Genomic DNA, 26,260 nt, shown 5'->3' on the forward strand with positions numbered 1-26,260 from the left:
CAGCCATTTGGCTGAATGCTATTAGAAAACTTGCTTAATCGTCTTTGTGAAAACTGTATGATGTGTGGTTTTACAACTCCAATTCCAATAAAGTTGAGACGTTGTGTAAAATGTAAATAAACAGAATGTGATCATCTGCAAATCTTGTAAACCCATATTTAGCTGCAAAAAGGACATAGACAATATATCAAATGTTGCAAATTACAACTTTTGACAACCTGCGAAACCTGTGAATTACTGTAAAGAGTAAGTGAGTGAATTATTGTAGAGTGTCTCAACAATTGATATGATGCTCTCTAATTGAAGTGAAAGTGTATCTGAAATACGTATTTGCATTCAACAGTATTTTACCTATTTTAAAGATTTGGCTGCTTGGTTTGCTTTGGCGGCCATTGTTCAGCACAGTGTACACACTGATGGTGTAATGTACTCCATGTTGTAGGCCAGTGAAGGTATAATTGGGGGAACCTCTGTGGACGGGTTCTATGCATTTCTGATTCTGAAGCTCCAGCAGGTAAGACACCTGGTCCACTCCGGCGGGTTTGGTCCACTTCAGAAAGGCCGTCAATGAGTTCAAATCCACAGTGAGATTCTCTGGTGGAGGAACCTCTGCAGAGAATATTGGGGACATGTGGAGGCATGTTGTAACACTGTGATCATAATCACATGGCTTTCACTACTCCACTTTATGACAAATAACGCTCACATTACTCACACTAATTTCAGTTAACATCTCAAGCATTAGTGCACATAAAATGCTGCATTCATGCAGAGTAGGCTAGTTGGTTGACAAACATGGTAGGCTGTGGAGGGCCTATGAAATAGGCTACATCAGAATAATTCTGTATGGGTCAGCATTCTTTTACTGGGCTATAATAACTACTGTTAGGTCACGGACAGGTGATTATCAAACAAGGTCTACCACATACTGTAGCTGTGTATGGAAAGATTGCTGCATGGTGTTGCCACCTGTTACACAAAGAGAATGAGTCTTGTTCCCCAACTTCTGCAACTCCTTGTAAACAGCAAGTCAGATTCCCCAAGTCCCCTCCATTCCCTTCTCCTGAAACTCTTTGTTAACCTCAAGTCTTAGACTACATCCACATTAGGCCGTTTTCATTTTAATATGGCTTATTATGGCTTTTAGAGGCTAATTTATTCCGTGGCTGTTTCAATTTCCACATTACATCATTGTCCATATTACATCATTGATACACAATAAGTCATTATCAGAAAGTCACCTATTTCCACCTGTGGATGTTGAGTAACGTCACTTCTGTTGATGTTCAAACAAAACAAAGAGCTAGCTCGCTACTCCCTCCTCTCTCCTTTGCAACAATGCAATTGAAACTCTCCTAAACGCACATTTCGTCTGTGATTTTTATATATCGGCTGCAACAGTTTGTTATGTTTTTATGGACCAGGCTGGAACAAAGTTGTTTTTGTTGCATTTTTGGAGTCTGGCAGTCCACAGAGACCGCTATTCGGGGCACAGGCAGCTAGCTGACGGTAAGGTGATGTTTGCTGTATGTGACAAAAACATTTTTAGCCAAGAAACCATTGCTTAAAGCTCCTTTAAAGTACTTAATGATAATGTATTTCATTAGACAACCGTACAGGTATGGGCTACATTCAATAAGTCTCAAGTCTCGCATGATCCTGTGATTTCAAATATCAATTTTAAAACACTACAGCAATCCAAAGTACCTTAATTTGTACCAGGGTTTCCGTTGTCCGGTAATTACCGGACATTGGCCGGAAAAAAAATGAAATGTCCGACAAAATTAAATCTCTCCGGACAAATTGTCCGATTGAAATTGGCTAATAATCCCGTCCCCCTAACACAATCTGAATGTGAGAATAAGCCTTAAAATGTAAGCCTATATTAGTAAAGCAATACGTCCTCTGGCTATGTTTTTAAATGTACAGGCTCTACCGTTTGAAAGCTATGCTGCATTTCAAATAGGAAACATTTCAAATAGGAAGCGCACGCTTAAAACGTCCATGTTAAACAACGAACAAATGAGTGAGGCGGTTCAAACATGGCCAGGCCCAGGCAGACTAGCCTTAAAAGTTTTTTCAGAGGCCAGACGTGATGGATGATGATAAATTGGTAACGTCTGAAGCCTCAGATGTCCGGTCAACTCCACCACCACCAGATAAAAAGCAGTGTCAGGCGTATCTGTCGGAATCATGACGTTGGAAGTGGAGTTGCGGGGTTGCGACCGCTCCAAGACACTGTCATTCTCCGTGTACACTGGACATGCAACTGTGTTCTGTACCCAAAGCATACAGTAGGCCTATGCTTTCTATGATCTACCCTCCTCGACGAGGAGATTGCTGGTCCGCGGATAATTTCCGGCACAATTAAACGGTATCATTGAACCGCGGACCGAAAAATAAAAAGAAACTTAACATTTCCCAGAATAGGAAACATTTCTTAATTTATTGTTATCAATTAAAGAGTCATAGACTTAGGGGGTAGTGGTGTGAGCGCTCATTCTTGTGTGTGCGCATCTGTGCAACTTAAACAGTGGAACCACTGGAGATAACGTGGGTAGCAGCAACAAACAACGTAGCCTTTTTAAAACAATGAACGAAGCGGACTCTTGCTGTCCATGAAAACATAGGTACTGGCTAGATCTTGTTAGACATGTTTACATAAGTTAGATAGATAGAGAGATAGATAGATACTTTATTGATCCCCAGGGGAAATTCAAGAACTTAGGCTAATGAACATGTTGCATTCTATTCAGCCTGATTATGTCATTCTTTAAGCTACATAGCCTGTCTCTAGTTTTCCTCAACTTGACTAATTAAGAAGCGATAATAGGATATTTGACCGGCATATCATCAAAATGTCCGGAAAACGAAACCTCTGCCGGTCACTTTGACCGGCACCATTTTTTTCTAGCGGAAACTCTGATTTGTACAAATTGAACAACCACTAGAAATATGGACAAACAGACCTCTTGTTGTCCTCTTGTTTTCTATTGCTATTTCAATTTAATTCAATGCAATTTATTTATTCTCACCTGTGTGAACAGACCTCTCCACACATGAGCTCTGGTAGCCATCTTCCCCGAAGGTGGCCACAGCAAAGTCATATTTCTCTCCTGGAATCAGTTCTGTCACCATTAGACCCAAACCTGCCACTACCATGCTGTGCTGCTTTTCACCACCTCTCCAGGTCACTCTGAACCTGTGGGGTCCAGGAGCACACTCTGGTGGTGACCAGCTTAAGGACACAGAGTCTGGCTGCACTGAAGTGAACTGGATCTGTCGAGGTGGAGGAATATCTGGAAACACAAGAGAATGAGCCAGACTTCAGACCACAGGATAATGATTTAAATACTAGGGCTGGAACACCAAAGCTGCAAGTCCCCGGAGATGAAGGCTGTGCCCTATTGTTTCTGTAAGAATGATAAAGGGTCCAAGCAGGGCGGCTGTGGGAATCCTATTGTGTTTCTGTGATTATTCCACATTATTGGTGGTCCAATCAGAAATGCTGCGGGAAGCCTATTGTTTTTCTTCAGATTACAAGCAATGAAGCTGTGGGACCCCTATTGTTTTTTTTTTTTGTTGAGATTATTATTATGGTTCTTATTTTTCTACCCTAAAAGTAGCTGTAAACAAAAAAAATGTAAGGCCCAGGTACTTGAAAACTCAGAATATGTTCTCAGAGACCCCTCACTTATTAGACCCCTAGCATGGGGTACTGCATCTTTAGGTGGCACTATAATAATCAATTACATTTGGGTTCATATCTCAACAGCAGTAAGGCTACTGTAGCTTCACAATTGTTGCTTCATTTTAATCCATACATTCATCTGCATCTGGTTTTACTTTTACATTAATACACAGGATTAGATGTTAAAATCCCTTGTGCCAAAATCCAAGGTAAAAACACATTCAGAAGCCCCTACTCAAATTAACTTTAAAAAGCGCGCTACCCACAAATCCGCCAACAAATGGTCACAAACACAAGACAAATGGACCATCCAACAGCAGTATAGTATGCAGCATGTCATTGGGGTCATCAAGTGGGCACCCTCATTCACCGATGTTTCGTTAAGTTAGGCCCACAACACCTCATGAAGTGAAAACCAGCGTCCTGGAGACACTCCCCTCCATGCTGCCACCATATTACCACATTGAAATATCTAATACCCAAAATACTCTTAACCAGCCTAGGCATGGTCAAGGTTGGCTAGGTTGGTCTGTCCCATTGATGTGGACTGAACCATAACCATAAAAACCCTGGCCAACCACCATTAACCTAGGCACAGCCAATCACAAACACAAAACAAATTAGCCAGTTAGCTCACAAACACAAAACAAATTAGCCAGTTAGCTTACGCCCCATGCTGCCACCATATTACCACAATAAACATCCAAATACCCTTAACCAACCTAGGCATGGTCTAGGTTGGCTAGGTTGGTCCGTCCCGTTGATGCTGACTGAACCATAACCATAAAAAACCCTAGCCAACCACCATCAACCCAGGCACAGCCCATCACAAACACAAAACAAATTAGCCAGTTAGCTTACGCCCCATGCTGCCACCATATTACCACAATAAACATCCAAATACCCTTAACCAACCTAGGCATGGTCTAGGTTGGCTAGGTTGGTCCGTCCCGTTGATGCTGACTTAACCATAACCATAAAAAACCCTAGCCAACCACCATCAACCCAGGCACAGCCCATCACAAACACAAAACAAATTTGCCAGTTAGCTTACGCCCCATGCTGCCACCATATTACCACAACAAACATCCAAATACCCTTAACCAACCTAGGCATGGTCTAGGTTGGCTAGGTTGGTCCATCCCGTTGATGCGGACTGAACCATAACCATAAAAAACCCTAGCCAACCACCATCAACCTAGGCACAGTCCATCACAAACACAAAACAAATGAGCCAGTTAGCTTAGCTTGCGCCCCAGGAAGGGTAACTTCTCCTTACCCACAACTATTTGCTTGCTAGTTCTGCTGCCAAGGACATGTTACTAACCACCTGCCTTAGACTTTGACCACAAATGCCCAATTCAGACAGCAAGCCAATAGCAGATCTGGCCACAAACCGTCGTGCACCGATTTCAATAGACCTTAATCGTGCACTCCAACCTCGCTTGGCTGCCTCCTCTGCTATTTCAGTGTATTTCGCTCTCTTCAGCTCATTGGCCTCTTCCACTCTGTCTTCCCAAGGAACAGTGAGTTCAATAAAGTAAACTATCTTCTCTGAATCCGACCATAGATTACGTCGGGTCGTAGTTTAGTACTCACTATATGTGGAGGTACCGCCATCTGCTGGCCAAGATCAACCTTCATTAACTAGCCCGCTCCATTTTCCAACTGGCCGGTTTTACGCCTGGCCTTCGCGGAACAGGGTTTATCCCCCTGATGTACAAAGTTAATTTGCCTTACCCCTTTACTAGCTGCTAATGAATTGACTTCTCTCCTTTTATCCTCTATTGCCGCTGCCACACATTTCAATACCTGGTTATGACGCCACGTATACCGCCCCTGGGTGAGATTTACCTTAAAAATGAAAATAATCCACGGCAATAATAATCCATAAATCCGAGGATGTGTCAAGACAGTCTTTGAAACTCCGCAAGCACAAAAAAAAAGGAAAAAGGATAGATCTCACCTCGAAATCATCTCCAGGATATGCGGAAAAACCAGTCAATTATTCCTTATATCGGGTGAGAAGAAGAGGATAAATCCAGTGTGAAAAGTAGGCTAAAGGAGGTTATCAGAAGCGCCGATCGCCTTCTACCCCTGTCCATTCATTCATTCTTCCTCCTGGCTTTCTTCCCGTGTTTAAAAAACAAACATGTGAATCTCCGACAGCGCAGCCATAGGGCCAGAACAGGAAAAGTGGGTGAGAGTGAGCGTGGAAGGGTGAGCGACAGTTCTAGACCCTATCGTCTGTTTTGACTATACTCGCCCTGGATCACTGACTTACGCCCATAGTCATCAGGATAGTTAGCGAACTATAAAGATGGTTAGAGAGAAACAGAGCTTATAGAGCTCAATACTACCTGGCCAGGTTTTTTAAACAGTACATTATAAAGAAAAGGCAACTTTTATAGTAAGAGAGTTAGGCCTATTCCACATGAAGAAACAGTTAACAAATCTGTTATATTTTACAAAAATAAATAAGACTTGTCTTATATTATAATATGGCCATTTATGTGGCGGATGCTACAGTACATCCCGCCATGATTCCTATCTCGAGTTGTTGCCACCCTGTGGTGTAATGTTGGGGACAGCCGTGGCCTACTGGTTAGCGCTTCAGACTTGTAACCGGAGGGTTGCCGGTTCGAACCCCGACCAGTAGGAAGCGGCTGAAGTGCCCCTGAGCACGGCACCTAACCCCTCACTGCTCCCCAAGCGCCGCTGTTGTTGCAGGCAGCTCACTGCGCCGGGATTAGTGTGTGCTTTACCTCACTGTGTGCTGAGTGTGTTTCACTAATTCACGGATTGGGGTAAATGCAGAGACCAAATTTCCCTCACGGGATCAAAAGAGTATACTTATACTTATAATCAGCTGTAGTAAAACATAATTGAATATCCAGAAAGTATGCTTTTACTAGGCTTTTAATGCTACCTGGGATTCTGAAATAATCAAAGGCCTCCCACAACAGACTATGCGGCACTGACCCAAAAGCATTAGACAATTCCAAGAACATAACGTGCAGGTCTCTCTTCTCACGCTTTGCAATTGAATTTGGTGCCAAATCATGCTGGTATGCTCTAAGCACCCGGAGAAGTCAGGAATTCCAGCTTTTTGCACCGTGGTATCAATTAGTTTATTCCTTTCAAGGTAATTTGTCAGTCTCCGTGCCACCACATTGAAGAAAACCTTCCCTTCAACATTCAGCAGACTAACTGGCATAAATTGATTAATCTCCACTGCGACCTTTTCTTTGGGAATAAATATTCCCCCAGCCCCCCGCCAAGCCTTGGGAATACTCTGCTTTTTCCAAACTATTTTTATTAATTGCCGTAGAAATCTTAAAACATCCGGTGCACTGATATACAACCGGTAGGGCACTCCATTAGGTCCCGGGGCTGAAGAGGCCCTTGCACGTTTTATTACTTCTTGGACCTCTTTCCACCTTGGTGGACTATCGTCGCATTGGCTACTTAATAGAGGTGGGTCGGTCGCGAACAAACTAGTTCATTCGAACGGGTCTTTAAAATGAACGACCTGAACTGGTTCGCCTTTCCAGTTCTTGTTTGTTCTTTCGTTTGTCGCTGAATCACACTGACCTAGTGCTGCTGTGAATGCCTATGGCCCAGCTTCATAAGGCGAGAGCCAAACCAATCGTATGCTGTTGTCTGTATTGTTTCTAAAACGTTCTCATCAAATTAGCCAATGATGGGCATGAAAGCATAGCAACTGTTTCCATGAATGGGCTAGTGAGACTAGTGGGAGAGCATACGATAAAAAATAACGATAATGGTTTACATTAACAACTCCATTTTGCATTTCAATATTGGCATTTACATTTAAATATCTGCCTAATGGAAAATGCATGCTGTCTTTGTATTTTCTGTGTCATACCAGGTTAATAAATGTCTCTTCAATCTGTCTCGTTCGTTCGTTCGTTCTCACGCCAAGACCCCCCACCTGTTTCACTTCGGTCTGTCGTTCTCGTTAAGTCAGTCACTTGTTCTTGGCTAGAAGCAGAGTGATTATGGCTCTGTAGCCTATGCAAAATGGGGATTTGAAACATTTTCATCAATATAATCTTTCTGCCAAGCCTTTAAACATGTTTGTCGGCATAGCCTACTGGGTCTTTGTTCCTTTATGAATGAACACATTTATAAAAAAGAAATTAGCTGATCTAGCCGTAGTCTACTCTATTTACCTTCAATATGTCAATTTAATGTCAAGGTGAATGAACACATTAGCTACTGCTGTTTTGTCTAAAAGTACACATAATCATGAAGTTGCAGCTATATATTTGCCGCTACAATTACAGTGTTGTGTTGACCGTTTGCACAAACGAGGAGCTAAGAACCTGCATTCCATGATTCACCGCTGAACTACGTTGTAGGCTACTGGAAATGCGACTGAATGAACGAACGAATCATCTTGGCGAACTGAACGACGCGAACTATGTCATGAGAACGAACGACAAAATCCACCTCTACTACTTAATTCACCAATAGGTGGGATATCTGCGGGAAGTACCATCTCTCTGAACCTCTCCCTATCTAGTAATGCTGAGGCTTGCATAATTATGCAGTCTGGCTAACTGGCCAAGTTTGATACATGACTTGGGTGAGTTCTGAACCCAGAGTCTCCTAGGCGGCAGGTGGAGTACCTTTGAGCTACGGACCAGCTCAGAGTTAAGGACTGAGTGTGAGAGTATATCAAAATGCATACATGCAGACGGTCAAAGTTTTTGGCCAAATTTTGATCATTGTGTAGGCTATGTGCATGAACCTTTGTTATGTTAGGGCCTTTGCATGATTAGATATAGGAAAGTCATAAGGGGTCACTTCCTTGTAATGTTCATTGGGTGTTTTCTTTTTTCAAATATGGTTCGACAAATGAAAGTTTTTTGGATAATTATTTGTCAGCATTGTCTGTAGATGATATACACTGATGTACACTGAGACTGAGATGAACTGCCTCAGACTAGTTTACTTTCCTTTCACTTTCAATTATTATGAAATTGTGAAAAAAGTTGACTTCTCTACAGCAGAGGACGATTATTACGATTATATTATTTTTGTTAAATCTTTTTATTTCAAAGGACATTCAAACATGCAAACATATATTTTTCATCAGCAGCTGGATCTAGCCTGGGTGCCAGACAAATTTAGCCCCGCCCACAACATTTGAGGTCTGGAAGTTCGGTCTGGCATTGCTCCGTTGTGGCGCAACTATGCTCGAACCAGAGCTGATAGGACCAATCAAATTGGGTTTACGATGATGGACAGGTGAGCAACAGTGCCTCGTCTATCACGTCATCTGAGCACGCTTAGGTTGATTCCGTTTGCGACAAAAACGCTGTGGCTAGAAGGAGATAGATGGCTTCTAAGACCCCATATGGAAAAATGCACATTATTTCTATGAGGTTTCATCATTGAAAATGATTATTTCTGAAAACTTTGGCCAAAGTATATATGTGGGAAAGCTCCGGTTTCACTTTCATTAAGGGAAAGCGTGTTTGCAATTGTGACATGTTGTTCTCTTGTTTGTTTGAAATCTCTGATTGGCCACCTGTTTGCTCGAGGAGTTTGCGACAACAGTCCACAACTGTTTATAACATGTTTGTAGCATCAGTGTTATTGAGTTATAGTGAATTATTTTTAAAAATAATATATCCTTATAACCTACCTTGCTAGGTATTTAGTTGTCTTAGATTTCGCTATCGGGTGCTGTAGGAGATATTGACAGCACAATAACTTTTACAAAAGACCAGAAAACAATGTTTCAATATTTAATTGCTCTGATTGGTTAAGGTCTATCCAATTGAGTGCAGAGGCATTCCCCCCTGTATCGGTTGAAACACGCCCCATAATTACGTCCCAATAGAGCAATATCAGACTCATATTCTGCCTAGAATTTTGAGTATGACAACGTCAGGCTATCTTGGATCCCTAATAATAATAATACTTACAGAAACAATAGGGCTTTGCACTTCTGGTGCCCTAATAAAATGTAACATGCCGTGTAATTTAAGAGAGAATTGGGCGAACATATTGTATACATATGGTATTAACATATGGACATTAACTGAAATTCCACTGGATGGACACTGGAGGGTCATTACTTCCTCTTTGCTGTGGCTCAGGCTGAAGATCCTCCAGCAGAAGAGGGTTATGCTTCTTAAGAGCCTCATAAAGCTTCTCTTGGGCCACACCTCCTTTCTTCTCCAGCATGGTTATGAGGGCAAAGTTCTTTTTTAGGCGGGTTGTGTTGCTTTCCACTTCCTCCCTCTCCGGGCAAGAGAGAACCCCGCCACACTCCAGGTGGTTTAGGATAGGATCAAGGACATGAAGACGCATCTCTAGCTCCCCCTTGTGTTTCTTAAAGAACTCTTGGCCTGATGCTGAAGAATGGTAATAAGAAAGAAGTTATGTGATTCGTTTGATAGTGCCTCTCTATGTATAATTCCAGTCTAAAAGGACAGGTTAGGCTACTCTTTAAATGATCATAGACATTGAAATGGATGAAAACATACCCTGCCTTCCCCATGCCAAACTGGCCATAGCTGTGACAGGGGCTCTGAAAACATCATATCAAAAACACAGTAAATATGAACAACTAAATAACAACTAAAATAAAACTAGAGCATTTTGCAAAACTAAAACTAAGCTAAAACTACTTATGCAAACTAAAACCAAACTGAAATCAAAAACTAAACTGAAAGACTACATGAATTTTTTTTTTTTTTAAATATTCATGTTTAAAATAAGTAATCTAGTAGTACACTTCCATGCACTTATTTTTTGGGAAGGGAGATCCTCAAAAGAGGACTGCAGTCGGACTAGAGGGGACATAGAGCTGGATCATGGAATTAAGATAACGTGCAGAGTACAGTAAGTGTCCTGTGAGGGATATGGATTTCATTCTGGCTCCTCTAGGTCCTATGAAGCCAAAAGAAGAGTATCTAACAGGAAGGAGGTGCTTATGATAACGTGCTATGTTGTAGCAAGTTAACACGGCTGATCATGGTGTATGGCTATCGTGTTATCTTGCTACAGCAGTTGCCCAAGCCAGTAGGTCTTCAAAGTTCACTGTTCACTGTGTGCTGAGTGTGTTTCACTAATTCACGGATTGGGATAAATGCAGAGACCAGATTTCCCTCACGGGATCCAAAGAGTATATATACTTATACTTAATAAAAATAAATATTAGGCAGCAGTTAGCCACATAACACGGGTTCCCTGGCAGGTGTAATAGAAAGAAACAAAATTCCAGTGTATATGTCACATCTTCTCAAACACTGGCGGCTATTAAGAGTGACGTTTTTTGCCAAAAAAATAAAGCCAAAACACGTCCGTGAATTTAAGGATTTTAACCGCATGCTGTGAAGTTACATGCAGGTCTCTTTTACGGAGGAAACCCATGCTAAAATGAAACTCTGTAGTCACGAATTTGATCGTGTTGGTATGAATATATGTTGTAGTAGGCTGTCTTAGAAACATTGTAAAATTATTGAAATAGATTAAGAAAACCACCGCTATAGTAATTTCTAATGGTAGATTGATTTGTTTAGATCCAGTGATATCGCTGCCTTGACAACGCTAAGTCATGGCTTTGATACTCTATTGTGCCCTCCCAACAAATACGGGAGCTTGTCTATTTTGGTAGCATGGGGAATTCGGGAGCAATCTTGCCAATGTGGTCAAAGAATTTTCTCCTAACCAGGGTGTCATCTTCTACTCGTGGCATTGTAGACATAGCCTGTCATCTCTTGGTTTCCATGTCTGTCTGTGCCCCTCTCAACTTCCAGAGTGTGCTCACTAATTCTGAAGGAAGTTAGAAGTTTCCTTTTTTTATAATGTTTGATATTTGTTAAATATGGTTATTTTTTGATAATAGTTCAATTTGTTGGATTTTTTAATTTTGTCTAGCGAATATTTGTAATATTCATCTTTTGTTCATTTTTCGATATGTTTTAACTTGGCCTGAGACATGTCAAGTGTATTCAAATTCAAATTGTGATAAAAGGTAATCAAAAGGATCTCTCTCTGGGTGGGTTCTCCTCTGTAGAAGGGCACTGTGATTACATTCCTCTGGTTTTGAGGACAGTACATGGTAATAAAATTTGCATGCTCTTTTTTGTATATCAACTAATAGTGGATATCTTCTGCTGTGGAGTTCTGCTCTGCATGCAATATTTGTTGCATTCCTGTGTACCCCCAAGATGTAGTGCTTCTGCTGGGCTTTTGTCCCATAGCTCATAATTATTTTGATGTTTTATACCCCAAATTTCACTGCCATATAAGATAATGGGCTTGATAACCTAATCAAAAATATTTTGCCACAATTTCATAGGGGTGTTGTATTGGTATAGTGATTTTCTTGCTTTGTCAACCTGATCTTTAATAGCCTTATCATACCTGTTCATTCGTACTCGTCGCTCGACTTATCATGACTAACAGTAAACTTCCTGAAGGTACTATTTGTATAAATCGTCTTGTAAATAAACTACCAGTGCTTTTTCAAAGTTCTCAATGTCTCGTTTTAAATGTCAGGGCCCATGGAAGTCTACCAATGAAGTGTGGAGCTACTTTGAGCCTCGTAAATGGTATAAAACAGTGATTTATTTGCATGGTTAGGCCGATGCCCAAGGCACCCCCTTTGAAAACCTGTTGGTAGCATCGGCTAACTAGCGCCAGATCTCGGAGTGCAGGGGACAAGCCGAGATGAGCTATGAGACATACTTTCACACTCTGTATCATGTTTCAACACACTTTAGGTTAATCACACTGGAATTCTTCTTTAATGTAGCTTGAATCAATATCTGTTATTGCATAGTCATAGATCTTTCAAATTTGTAGCCATTTGGGTTTATATAATCTTTTCCTGTACCTGTTCTTGCATTCATGTCTCCTGTTCAGAATTGGACAGTGAATAAAGTCTTCCTTTAAATATTTGTGTGTAAGATGACTGTTTAGTTAGATGTGCATTTAAGACACACTGTTTCTAGTTTTTCATGGACAGTTTCGAAGTTCCCCCAGAGCAGCCCAGTCTGGGTAGCCAATATGTGATCTTGATTCACCTGTCCATCATGGTGACCTCACGGAGATTCATGGACATTCTTTCTTTCTTTGCCTTTCTTGCCGTGCGTCCTTTTGAACGTAAGTTTCAACAATAGTTGTGTGTATAAATTATCTGTTCTCTATGTCAATTTAACTGTTTAATATTAAGTATCTCAAATTGCCTGTAGAATGTGGTTCCGTTGCTTCAGTAACACGTGTAGCTCGCGTATATCTCGCGGTAAATTCCATATGTAATTGGGTGTATTTGTCCATTCTGGTATACTCATAAGGCGCCACTAGGTAGGCATATTGACCCAGTTAGTGGGGTAAGCCCTTGTTCAGTAAAGATGGTAGCAGCAGGCCTTTGCCATGCCGTTTGCACATTGAGCAGGGCTGTAAGTTTCAGATGTAGCACTGCATTCACAGCTCATTCCCTTAAAGGGCCAGTGTCATGTTCATGCACTTTATTTCTGGAGATGTGCCCTTATTTGTATAGGGCATTCAGTATCTGCTACTTACTCATAATTATTCATTAGTATTGGTGTGTAACCAATTAGTTGTCAGAGCTATTCTTCTTTTGCAGCGGTTCCCAAACTTTTTTTTCCCGCGGACCACCTTCTACATCCTGACTCGGCTCGCGTACCCCCACCATCCGACACATAAAAAACACATTCTAATGACGCATTCCAGGCATCATGTTTAATTAGCCGCCCTACATGATAACAAAAAACAGTGGGGAGAACGACATTAGACTGGTTAGATAGCACCTCAATGCAAACCACGCACTGTGGCTTTGGGCAGTCTGTCTCCCAATCCACGTGAAGCCGAGGCCTATATGCCTCATCATACTGTACACACAGTCTTTTCCATCTCGTCCTTTCTTTTATTCCTTTGTGCTCCACCTCCACCTTCATTATTCTGCCCCCCCATCCCGTTACCTGTCTCCTGCTCTGTTTCTCTCGCTTCTCCTCTTCGATCGCTTTAATGAGGCCTTTTAGACAGTGTCCCTGTTTTTAGCCAGTTTTCCATGTTCTACCTAGCCTACAGTATACATCCACGAAATCCAGGAAATCATGTGCATTGTGGGTAGCTTATTTTTTTTTTATGAAAACATAGCCTATAGAGTTTACAAATGATTTCCTTTAATTTCATGTTTTGGGTAATTCATTAATTAATATTTTTTACACCTTTTCATCGCCCTTTTCATCTCTCATACCCTCTAGTGGCAGCTTGCGTACCACAGTTTGGGAATCCCTGTTCTATTGTATTTTTGGGCCCTATGATGACATTCTAAAGTGCATCGTCACTCGTCAAAGGTCTATTCAAATTTAGTAGGATGTCCAGTTCTCATTGGAAGGGGTTTCGTTATCAAAAGTGGAGCGCATGGCGCAACAAGATGTTCCTAGGTTTTTTAATCAGTCATATGGGTGTGTTTGGGGCGTATAACATCATTTAAACCAATGAGAATGACATCTGTCATTCCATTTAACAGCGCAAAGCACAATATGTCAAATAAATGCATCGGTATTTTGGCATTCAACGGCGCATTTGAAGGAGGCTGCTTGCGAGACCGTATGGAATAGTCATTCTTAAACCATGCTTTACTAAAACCTAGCATAGTCTTCACGCATTTGCACTCGTCTATTATTTGAACTCATTGGCAAAGTGAAACTAACTTCACCAAGGAGTCAGTCAACGACAAGAGAGTTATATGCAGTTATATGTTACTTTCACTATTGACTGACAATGGGTTACCACCGAAAAAATAGGCTGGAAAAAGCAAGACTTACCCTAATATTGCTCAAATGACTGAATAAAACAACATTTATCCTGCAGAGGAGTTGCTTATATCTCGTGACAGTGCGTCTTCAGCTGTGCTCCATACGTGTCTCTCGCCTCCCCCCTAATCACTTTTAACCGTCATTACCAATTTGCAAATGATGGTGAATAACTACTCATCATGAGATGTACAGTATTTCGTAATATCTTTATTCTAATTATGTTTCCCATTGTAATCGTGCAATTTGTAATGCTTTGCATGGACGTGCGCTGGTGTGCGTTCATGAATGATAGAAGGATGGTGCGTGCACCTGCCAATATGACTGTTGACATGCGCTCTTAAAATAGCATATGAGCAACTCGCCATTGACTTCTGACCAGGTTTAGGTAGTGTATGATAGCGATTTTTAGACAACGCGCCAGGCCCCTCCCTAGGTTGTTAATTACCACACCCCTGGGCGCAATGTTTAAAAAATAAACGTGCAAAATACCGAATTAAACTTTGCGCGGGTGGAAAACGAACTTTACGCCATGCGCTGGTGCCCAAAATACAGCCCATAGATATTCATTTCATACATATGTGATAGTAGGAAACTATTGATATTGATATATATTATTGTATTATTTACATAATACTTGTATTTTTCTGTTTATTCCATTCTGTATAGAAACCACGGTTTCCATGGAAATTGACAGTCATCCTGGAAATGAGTGGCGTGTGTGTGTGTGGAGAATAAATCATCTCCATTGGGAAATTCATTCATCTCAAGTTGTTACTGGACTACCTGTGGCGATTGTCGTCCACCTGGCCAGCCATTCAAGTAGCCATTCAATACCGTCCTTTAAACCAGTTTTCACGTCAACAATCACCAATTTAACAAGGTCCTTCGAGCCGGATGCGACAATTTCTGCAGTAATATGTCTTGCCAGATGTCAACGCTCGCCCACACCGTGACATACATCAGCCTCGCCGCCTGGATGACTACCTGGTGACTCTGCCACAACGTCAGCTACCACACACACCTCCACATAGCCATTCCAACGTGGGATATACCAGGCCATGGGATCCTGACAAAGTTCCCCCTGCTGGACAGACACAAATCTTGGACTCAGTCGCTGTCTTCTCAGCTCTGAAGGAGATGCAAGAGGAGAACAATGCCATCTCGCCACTTCATTCAGCCGCATCTCAGCCTGCACCTGCCAGTCACAGTACCCCCACGCCAAGGCATCTCCACTTTGCGGACAACAGCGTATCCTTCACCCAACTCCCAGCGTTTCTTCTACACCACTACAGCCAACCATACAGCCGGTAGCACCACTGGATGATGAGCTGCTGGAAGTGGTGTGCAGTGAGCCGTCAGCTCCACCACCGGCACAGTCACCACCAGCATGACCACGGAACGACTCATGGCCCCCTACACCTCCACCAGGGCCATTCCACCCTCCAGTCAGTGCAGTAAGGCAGAGATCACAACAGCGGCTGCTGCCCTCAAAGCAGCCAATTCCTCACCTGGCTGAGGAGCAATCAGAGTGTCTCAGGGACATGAACATTCAGCCAGACTATGCACCTCCTGCACCAGAGAATGGAACATCTATTCCATCAATCCCCACACCAGAGTACGTGATGCCATTCACTTCACCTCGCTCCACGGCTGCTTCTAGTCAACATCCGGCCTCACCTCACCTGTAAGCCCAACCTCAAGATGCGCGTCACTTCAGCCATCAGATGCTCCAGCCGCGTAGCCAGGAAGCTACCTATTGCGGTCCAAAGCTCAACATCCCTTTGATCAAAGATGACGACCCTCGTCAGTATGCTCATCTTAAATTGCCGTTGGACAACCTTCTGCCCTCTGACGCCACCGAGCATTTCAAGTATCAAAATCTGGTGGACCATTTGAAGCTGGAAGATGCTCTGCTGATAGCAGACTCGTACAGCAACTCCAACCACCCATACACCAGGACCATGGCTGCACTTACCGAACTGTATGGCCAGCCGCACAAGTTAACCCTGCAGCGCATCACAGAGGTGCTTGCCGAGTCACAGGTGAAGAGTGGGGACACCAGAGGGTTCCGTCTGTTTGCGCTGAAGGTGAGGGCCCTAGTTGGGATTCTGGACCAGCTGGGAAGCGAGGGAAGAACAGAGTTGGAGTGTGGGTCACACTTGTCACGCCTGCAGTCCAAGCTGCCACACGACTTGCGAGCACACTTCAAACGCTTTATCATCCCCCTTCGCACGCCCATCCCGACTCTGCGGGATTTCGCAGAGTGGCTGGAATATGAAGTCCGTGTCCACCTATTTTGCAAAAGCCTCTTCTGATATTTATTCTTTTCACAATCTTACAACATAGCCAAACACAACACCGCATTGCAGCGTCATTGTTTCCGGCTTCGTTCCCCTCCCGCTCGCTCCCGTTGATTTCTGCTCTATCCTGTCCCCATCACGTTACCAACAGTGAAAGTGACTCCCGTACTCCGCTGAGAAATTCATTCATCTCAAGTTCTTACTGGACTACCTGTGGCGAATGTCGTCCACCCGGCCAGCCATTCAACTAGCCATTCAATACAGTCCTTCAAACCAGTTTTCACGTTAACAATCACCAATTTAACATCTCCAATTAGCAAAACTGATCCTTCAGATTGGAATTTTAGTTAAGCTTTAAACTTTTCTCCTCCTTTACTCCATGTTTCTAACAGTATTACAATATCTGATCTATTTACAAGATTTACAAAGTCAGGATATGTACTCTTCTCACCAAAAGCAGATGAGTACAACCCTTGTATATTATAGATAGTGATTCTAAGTGATGTCATTGTGTATCTTTAGTCTTTGCCATAAAGAAATATGTATGTTTTGTCTTAAATCAAAGTTAACTTGAGGCTAGGTTGTATTAAAATTAAGTATAAGCCTAATTAGCTAAAAAAAAAAAAACCTGAAACTTTGTGAAATGAAACTTACAGCCATTTTTGTATATGGAATTGTATACACACACACACACAGATAAATACATATACAAATATTTATCTAGAAAAACATGAACAACACACACACACACACACAAAGCCTACCCCACACACCATGTATTTTCTTGTCTTTAAGTAAGTTTAAATTAACAGTACTATTCATTTAATAGTACTATTTAAGTACTATTAAATGAATAATTAGCAGGTGTAGTATGTTGCTAGTGAGGCCCTAGATGTGTGTTGTGATTTTTGAAGGAGTAGGCTCAATAACAGTGAAGCTATTGAATTTTCCCCCATAAAAAAATATATTATAAATAGGGCGAGCCCTTTTTCCATAATTAGCTGCTGTAGTATGTTGCTTGGGAGGCCCTAGATGTGTGTTGTGATTTTGGAAGCAGTAGGCTCAATAACAGAGAAGCTATTGAATTTTCCCCCCATTAAAAATATATCATAAATAGGGCAAGTAATTTTTTCCCTAATTAGCAGGTGTAGTCTGTTGCTAGGGAGGCCCTAGCTGTGTGTTGTGATTTTGGAAGGAGTAGGCTCAATAACAGTGAAGATATTGCATTTTTCAACCATTAAAAATAGATTATAAATAGGGTGAGTCTGTTTTTCCATAATTAGCTGGTGTAGTATGTTGCTAGTGAGGCCTTAGGTGTTGTGATTTTGGAAGCACTAGGCTCAATGACAGTGAAGCTATTACATTTAACCCCCAATAAAAATATATTATAAATAGGGTGAGTCCGTTTTTCCCGTAATTGACAGGTGTAGTGTGTTGCTAGGGAAGCACTAGCTCTGTGCTATGATTTTGGAAGCACTAGGCTCAATGACAGTGAAGCTATTTAATGTATTTGTATCCACTTTCGGTTTTGCACTTTGTAGACGGTCCCTAGACGCTCGGCTGAAAGCAGAATGCTCACAGGGATGCGTTTTATTTATCCACATACACGGTTCTTTCGGATGAAAACCGGGTTGTAGGCTAGTTGTTGTCTACCCTACTACGGTTAGATAGAGCTCTCTATTGTGCATTGAAAACATTTCTCCTATGATTTATTGAACCGCAAAACGCGAATCTGCCAATTTCTGTCTAACTTTACCGAAGTCTTCAAATATATTTTGGAGGTAGGCCACACAGACTAAAACATAATGGATGATGGAGTTCTTGTCATTGCCTTTGCTCATTACCACTGCACGCCCAGAATGTGTAATTGACTTTGGACTTTGGCCAGGAAGTGATCCTTGTCATAACTTTTATCGCACTGAATATCCTTTGGCTAAAGTAGACCTAGGCTACTGTCAAGGCTGAACCCTGATCTTTTTAATATAATTAAAGAATGTAAACAAGACATAGGCTAACTTAAGACTCACCGCAAATCTCCCTTCTTCAACAGAAGACTGACGAGTGTCAGTAACCGATCCGTGGAGCTGATTGGCTAACATAGTCAGCTGACGTTTATGGTCCTTCGTCGACCTTTATAGGCTACATAGACTGTAAATTCACTGCATATAAAAAGTATATGAAAAAGAGTATATGGGGGTGGGGGTAGGGGAGGAAAAGAGGGTTTGTCAAATTTACTAAACCACAAAACATTAAATTAAACAAGCTCATGTTTTTCTTTCGAACACAATGTTCTTGAACTTGAACTGCCTTAAACACTAAACACTTCCTTTTTACTGATGAGTAATAAGATGCAGCACCCTAGTTCCTCAATAGTAAAAATGGAAGTACTTGTAGACAACACATCATTTGGTAGTAGCCTACCCTAATTATTAGACTATCAATAAGCTAACACATTTGTTAAAGCATACAACCAAATGCGTACAGTTTTTCTCAGTTGCTAAAACACTAAAACCCATTGGCTGAAGAAAGTTCTCATTTGCTTGAACTCATTAAGCTAATTGTTCAGTCTGTTGTCAATACCTTAAACCATTTCACATGGTAAAACACAATTTGCAGATCTCAGTTACAATTTTTAGCAAAACTTTGAACACATTCTCAGGGCATGAGCACTGACAGGGGGGGGGGGGGGGGGGGGGGGTTCCAAAATTGCCATAATAAAGAGCATCCTTCAAGCCTTTTGGATAACTGAAACAATATGATCATGGGGGGAAATAGTGCAAGAACATAGCGGTCATAGTCTATAGTGTTTATAGACTAGCACACAGCGTTTAATAGACTACAATACAAGTAAATAGGCTATAACAGACTCACCACTAGCAGGCTAGGCTACAGCTAAGTGCAAAATGTCATCATCACTGTGTCTTTCCATTCATTTTGAAATGTTCTTGTAAGATCTTGCTCAAAAGCAAATTGCACATAGGGCCTTCTGATAATATTGCAACAATGAACGTATACGCGATCGCTCGAAATTTTCTTTAACAAACAGAACTAATTCTAACACATTACACACAAATTTGAACCAAAATTGAATCAGTCTGTTAAATATACTACCTATAATCATGACAGTAGGCTATGCTTATCATAGTCCAAGAGCCAAAGGCCAGAATCTTCATCAACTAGGTCCTAATAAAATCTGATTAGTTTTGCTGTTCATTGTTAAAGGAACCGTATGTAAGAAAAATATTTCAATTAATCATAAAATGGCCCTGATATGTCACTAGACATTAAGAAATCATGTTCATTTCAAATACTTATATCACTGACAACAGTAGTCCGGCCAGGATATTGTCATTTAAAAAGTGAAGTTGCAGCCCTCAACTGATGTTGATGTTGTGTTTTGTCATGTCATGTTGTGTTTTGGCCTGATGCGCCACCCTCCACCTATCTACTAATCACAAAGTCAGTAGTGTTTCGCCATCAGGGTTGGCAACCTCGAGTCAGGAAGGAGGGGGGGGGGGGGGGATACATCGCTCTTCAGTATTTTGAAAGTGATTGCAGTACCAGTTTTGGCCACAATCTTACATATGGTTCCTTTAAAGTACAATGATGTGAGCATCAGCCAACGTGGGACTGCCCTAATTGTGAAGCAGTGACTGCAACAATTTTGCGGCGGCGTGTTTCCACTACAAAATCTGCATGAAGGAAACACTGCCTGACTATTGAAATGCATGAGGGAATACAGTACATAAACACCTTGACTACTAATCAGTCATTTAGAGGCTGTAAAACACTGTAAAATAAGTAAAACTGGATAACTTAAAAAAGGTGATTCTCCAATGTCCCAAGCCCACTCTTTTCTCACACTCACTCTGGTTAAAACCAGTTGACTCATCAACTGCAGACATGAGCTGCACTGTAGGATTATGTAGGAGTTGAGTTAGTTAGTGATGTTTCTACTACCCACCTTTCCACTTCCCCCCTATTGTTAGACGGTTTGTCTATTGACCAGTCACTCTGGTACAGGCTGCTGGACACAAAGGAGCCTAGTTTCTTCATGATGTCCCTGTGAGAATCACATAAGTCACAAGTACAGCAGGGAGAGGTTCAGCAGAAGATGAGGAGAATTGAGCTACAAGCTCAGTTGTATAAACTCATACTCTACCTGTGAGGCTTCTCTGGGTCACCTTCCTGTCCTTTTCTCCAGATCCTGTCCTTCAGGGAGACTCATGTCCTCAAGGAGCCCTTCTTGACTCTATTTCTCTCAGATCAGATCAGATCAGCTCACTTCTGAGATCCGGAAAAGAAAATGTCAAGAAAAAAAGATTACATAAAAATAATCATAAGAACTAGATGTACCGCAGAGCGCTATACATGAAATGAGAGGTTATGGAATGGGTTGACATGGCCCCTTAAGATCAACATACAAAAAAAGGTGGTCCTCCGATATTCACAGAAAACTGTGTCCGCCATACCCTCCTTTCGGGGGGGGGGGCGTCTACAGATCAAAATGAAAAACGATGGTTTCATGCTATCCTTGTGGGGCTACATGCCCACCACCAAGTTTCGTGCACCCCGGTCTTTCAGTGTCCCGGGAATCCTTGACGGAAATTTGGCCATGCGAAAAAGAAAAAAAAAAACGCTAAATCTATATGACCGCCGCTTCGCTGCGCGGCGGTCATAATACATTATTAATTTGAATTTGAAGTTAGCATTATTATTACCTAGCCTGGAAAATCCAGACCCTGATTGTGCTCTCGCGAGAACTCTGGATTTCCAGGGTAATTTTTACCAGCATACACACACAAACACACATACACAAATATTATATTATAATATAAATATTGACATAAAGTCATGTCAGTCAAGTCCACTGGTGTAAGCTACCATACTGATACTGCTCCAGACAATTAAAGAAAACATGGTCTAGCCTACAACATACACACTTCTTTAAAACAAAAACTCATGTGTTATTATAAAAACATATCAAAGATCATGATATTGCTATCAGATAACTTTGAAGGCTTTACTAGATATAGCCTAGGTTTTGAGCCAGAGGGTTGGCTGGGACCATCGTTTCATAGTGATTTTCGGCAAGGTATACCACCTTAAAAGGTTAGAGTTAGAGAAAACCTTATAGCATCGCATTGGGGGTAGATTTTGTGTTTTAGCACTCTACTTATGTCAGTTAACCTATACAGGGATTTATTACACGTGAATAGGCTAACCATCCTAATAAATATACCCCCATGCAACACTTCCATGCAGGGGCATAGCCAGAGATTATAATTAAGGTGTGCCTGTGAGATTTTAGGTGGCCTCAACCCAATGAAAGTGAGGGGCGCAGAGACATGACAGGTGGAACCGATGAGCAAAATGCCAGCAGACAACCACCTATGCCCCCAATGGACCGACAGTGGTCCGCCAGCTTCTTGCTATCTGGGAAGGAGTGTCCAAGGCGAGCTAATCATGTTAAGCTTGTTATGGCAAGCTATTGATTGTTTGTTTTTTTTGTCCCTACAGCAGGTTAAAATTAGCCTAGAAATCTAGACGTGCCCCTAGTGGCAGCCAGGGCTAGTCTAGCAACTCTCTGTTGGCTTGTGAGCTCCAGAAATCGAAACTTAATCAGGCATTGAAATCGTGTATAGAGTCGTTTGGTGGGCTTAACATAATGATTGATGGCAGAGTTGCAACGGTTTGGCTTGAATTCCCTGCTACTTGAAAACAAATATCCTATTGCGTCCTATTGCGTGCAGAGGGAATTTGAAAGACAACTGATTATCCCGCCCCTCGGACTGAGCACTGCGAACGGTGAGTACCCAGACCCTACATTTTAATGTGGGTCTGGCTCGCCAGGCTACAAAAAACTCAGTTTTTGAGAGATTAAGCTGAAGGTGCCGATCTTTCATCCAGGCTGAAATATCCTTAAGGCATGCAGAAATCCGGTGGGAAACGCTAGAGTCATCAGGTGGGAAAGACAGATTATTATTGTTATTGTTTAACACAATTGTTGTCCACTAGACCACTGTGTTACTGCTTACACTGACACTGTTTACTGGCTATATTAGCCCATATTTACAACCTCTCCCTTCATCTCCCAGTCTGGACTGTGGTCTAACATCACATCATACTTGACCAATGGCTGATACCCTATTACTGCAAACCTATCCTTGCACTGCTGCTATAATTCTTATATTACTATGTTTACCTTTTTGTCCTTTTTGTCCATATAATTATACTATAACTGTTATATTACTACGCTTACATTTTTCTCTTATATTGTCCATATTTAATGCTGGTCGCTAGACTTTAACCCTGCACTGTTGCACTTGTTTGCACTACCACACATCTTATTGAGCACCTTACCACTGCATATTGAATCACAGGGTCAGTCCCTGCCCTGTCATTGCAAGCGCCTCATGCTTATACATCCTCAGTACATTCATGTGGATCCTTGTTTTAGGATCTTTAGTGTCTTTTACTGTTCTTTTTAGTCATGTGGATTTTTTTTTTTTTTTTATCATCCTGTTTATGTTGTTGGGCGTGGTGTCATAAGCTACTGGAACCTTGAAATTCCCCTTGGGGATCAATCAAGTATCTATCTTTCTATCTATCTCTCTATCTATCTAGCTATCTACCACGCCTGTTTAAATGTCCGACCGTGTTTAAGCTTTTCAAGACAAAAATATTACTTACTTTGTGTACCTCCATCACCTGTGCCTTCCGAGGCCTTAGGTGTCTCTTAATCAACTAATTAATTAATCTGATTTAATTGATTTGTAGATGCCATTGGTCAAATTAATGGTCATGAAATGTAGTGTGTCTTGAAAGTGTGTCTTGAAAGAAAAGAAAACATTGTGAAGCTTAAAATGATAGTCCTAAATACTGTATTTGTGCATAGCTTCTCACATGTGAAAAGTGTGGTGCAACCTGGCAGTGGTGGACCTGCCATTTTTGTATGGCAAATGCAAAACATATTGTGTGCCATTCTGGAGGAGTTGGACTACCAACATTTGTAGGCTCCAGGTATTGGCTTATGCTACCAGTAGTGACACTGACCCTTGCCAAATGTGAAACTAGTGAAAAATCAGTCCAGATGGATAAATATGGAAAAATGATCAGTTGCCACCACCTGTAGAACCATTCCTGTTTTGAAGTAATTAATTTGAAAAGTTGATGTTTTGAACTTATGGGAATAGTCAGGGGTTTCTGTGGGATTGAAATGTTACTTTTTGGAGAGTGGTTGGACTGCCTTTAGAGGTCATTGAACATGGAGAAAAATTATGTCTCCATTTTTTTGCCTGTTTCAACCCTATTTTTGTGAAATTGTATATTTCACTATAATTAACACCATAAATTTTGCCTAAATCACTGGCTATGTTGAATAAAGTTCACAAAACAGTTATTTTCTTATTTTCAACAGTATGATTGTATGTCAGTATTATGATTGTATGTCAAACAATTAGAGATAAGATCAATAACCAATCAGTTTCACCAAATACACATACTCCATTGCTGAAAGATAGCAAAATCACAGTATCACAGATGAGACCTCAAACAACATTTAATTAATTTACATATACACAACATATTAGATCTCACCTCCACAACTTCCTCATCAAAATCTACAACTAGTCTACTAAACCTTATTCCTACTCACCTTCTTAAGATTGCTCTCCCCTTCCTGGATAATGTTTTGCTCTAGATTATAAATAATTCAATGCTATCAGGGCATGTACTGCAGTAGTTTAAGACATCTGTTATTAAGCCCTCCCTCAAAAAACCTAGCCTTGTATCGATACTGGTCCTCCTAGACCTCAGCGCTGCCTTTGACACCATAGACCATGACATACTACTTAGGCTTGAATGAATTAACCCTGTTAGCCAAACTTGACACATGTATAAGAGATATAAAGACATGGATGACGAATAATTTCCTGCTTTTGATAAAAGAAAGTCATGGTTTTAGGTTCTAAAAAGATGAGGGATATCCTATCCACATGACAGGCTACATATAGTGATCTTCCACTGACCTCATCCACAAGTGTTAAAAACCTAGGAGTTATAATTGACCAGGACCTAGCACTAAATAATCACATAAAACAGATCACCAAAACTTCATTTTATCACTTAAGGAACATTTCAAAGATAAGGAAGTCCTTATCCTTACCAGATGCCAAGAAATGAATCCATGCTTTTGTCACCTCAAGGATAGACCATTGCAATGCTATTGCAATGCTATTACACTGGCTGTAACTAGATGTACCGCAGAGCGGTACAAAATATGACCGCTGCTCAGTCCAGCACATTTTTTCCACAAAAATAAATCACGCTTGTCAAATTGTGTTAATTTCCTACTTTGTTCCTTTTTTGTGTGTTTGTAATTGAGTGTGTGCAGAGTGTGTGGTTGTTTTTGTGTATATGTGTTGTGTGTGTGTGCTTGTGTTTGTGTATGTAGGTGTGTTTGTATGGGTGCATGTGTGTTTATGTGTTTGTGTGTGTGTGCGTGTTGTGTGTGTGCATGTATGTGTGTGTGCTTGTGTGTGCGTCTTTATGTATGTGTACATAAATAAAGCAAATCAGGGAACCACTACTCTTTGCGATAAGTACCATGGGATCTTTAACAACCATGGTGAGTCAGGACCTCAATTTAACATTCATGCAAAGGAAAACATCTCCTGCAATACAGTGTCCCTGTCACTGCAATAGGACATTGGCTTTTGGCCACAGGGAAGAGTGCCACCTACTGGCCAGCCACCAACACCACTTCCAGCAGGAACCTACTCTTCCAAGGAGGTTTCTTATCCAAGTACTAACTAAGCCTGCTTAGCTTCAGTAATTCAGCAAAGTCAGGGTATCTGCTGGTCTGGCTGTTGGCTAAAAACAAAAGGTGAAAGGCATATATGATTCTAACTGTCTCACTGAATTGCATTATGCACACTCAATTCTCACTGGTATCTGCTAGACAACAAGTACCAAAACATGATTAGTTCATAGATTTCACATGTAAAATACATTTTATACAACCCCACCCCCATCTTGCCTGTTCATAATTCTGAGAACCTAATTTTTTGCTTTTTAATTTTTAACTAGGTGGCGCTATACATGAAATAAGTGGTAATGGGATGGGTTGACATAGCCCCTTAAGATACAAAAAAGGTGGTCCTCCTAGGCCCTACGGTTCTCGAGACATTCACAGAAAACTGTGTCCGGCCACCTACAGGCCAGTTGGTGTACAGTAACATAAATTAATTTATTGTATGGCCCCCCATGAATGGAATTCCACAAAACGTGGCATGCATTCAGAGGGTGTCATAATGATCCTACACTTCCAATTTTGTGCAGTTTTGACCATGTTAGGTCACAGATACCTGCGATTACAACACCTCATTTTTACATTTTTGTTTTTAACTAGGTAGCGCTATACATGAAATGAGTGG

The 26,260-nt window shown here is 41.3% G+C and overlaps 1 protein-coding gene across 6 annotated transcripts in view; it reads right to left on the bottom strand.

Annotated features, from left to right (window-relative positions):
• The window catches only part of LOC121694874, a 39,065-nt gene extending 20,101 nt beyond the window's left edge, over nucleotides 1-18,964 (bottom strand). The window contains exons 1-6 of one of the 6 annotated variants that reach the window (XM_042075259.1): nucleotides 18,851-18,890; nucleotides 16,499-16,640; nucleotides 10,216-10,259; nucleotides 9,805-10,083; nucleotides 3,036-3,299; nucleotides 352-609 (exon numbers count right to left, since the gene is read on the bottom strand). In XM_042075259.1, coding sequence (XP_041931193.1) covers nucleotides 352-609; nucleotides 3,036-3,299; nucleotides 9,805-10,083; nucleotides 10,216-10,243 — 829 coding nt within the window. In that variant the 5' untranslated portion in view covers nucleotides 10,244-10,259; nucleotides 16,499-16,640; nucleotides 18,851-18,890. Of the gene's footprint in view, nucleotides 1-351; nucleotides 610-3,035; nucleotides 3,300-9,804; nucleotides 10,084-10,215; nucleotides 10,260-16,498; nucleotides 16,641-18,850 lie in introns of all 6 variants that reach the window. The other 5 variants (XM_042075265.1, XM_042075264.1, XM_042075263.1 and 2 more) reach the window with 5 other exon arrangements.
• Nucleotides 18,965-26,260: the final 7,296 nt, after the last annotated feature.

Source organism: Alosa sapidissima, chromosome 20, assembly GCF_018492685.1.
Source record: "Alosa sapidissima isolate fAloSap1 chromosome 20, fAloSap1.pri, whole genome shotgun sequence".
Taxonomy (NCBI): Eukaryota; Metazoa; Chordata; class Actinopteri; order Clupeiformes; family Clupeidae; genus Alosa; species Alosa sapidissima.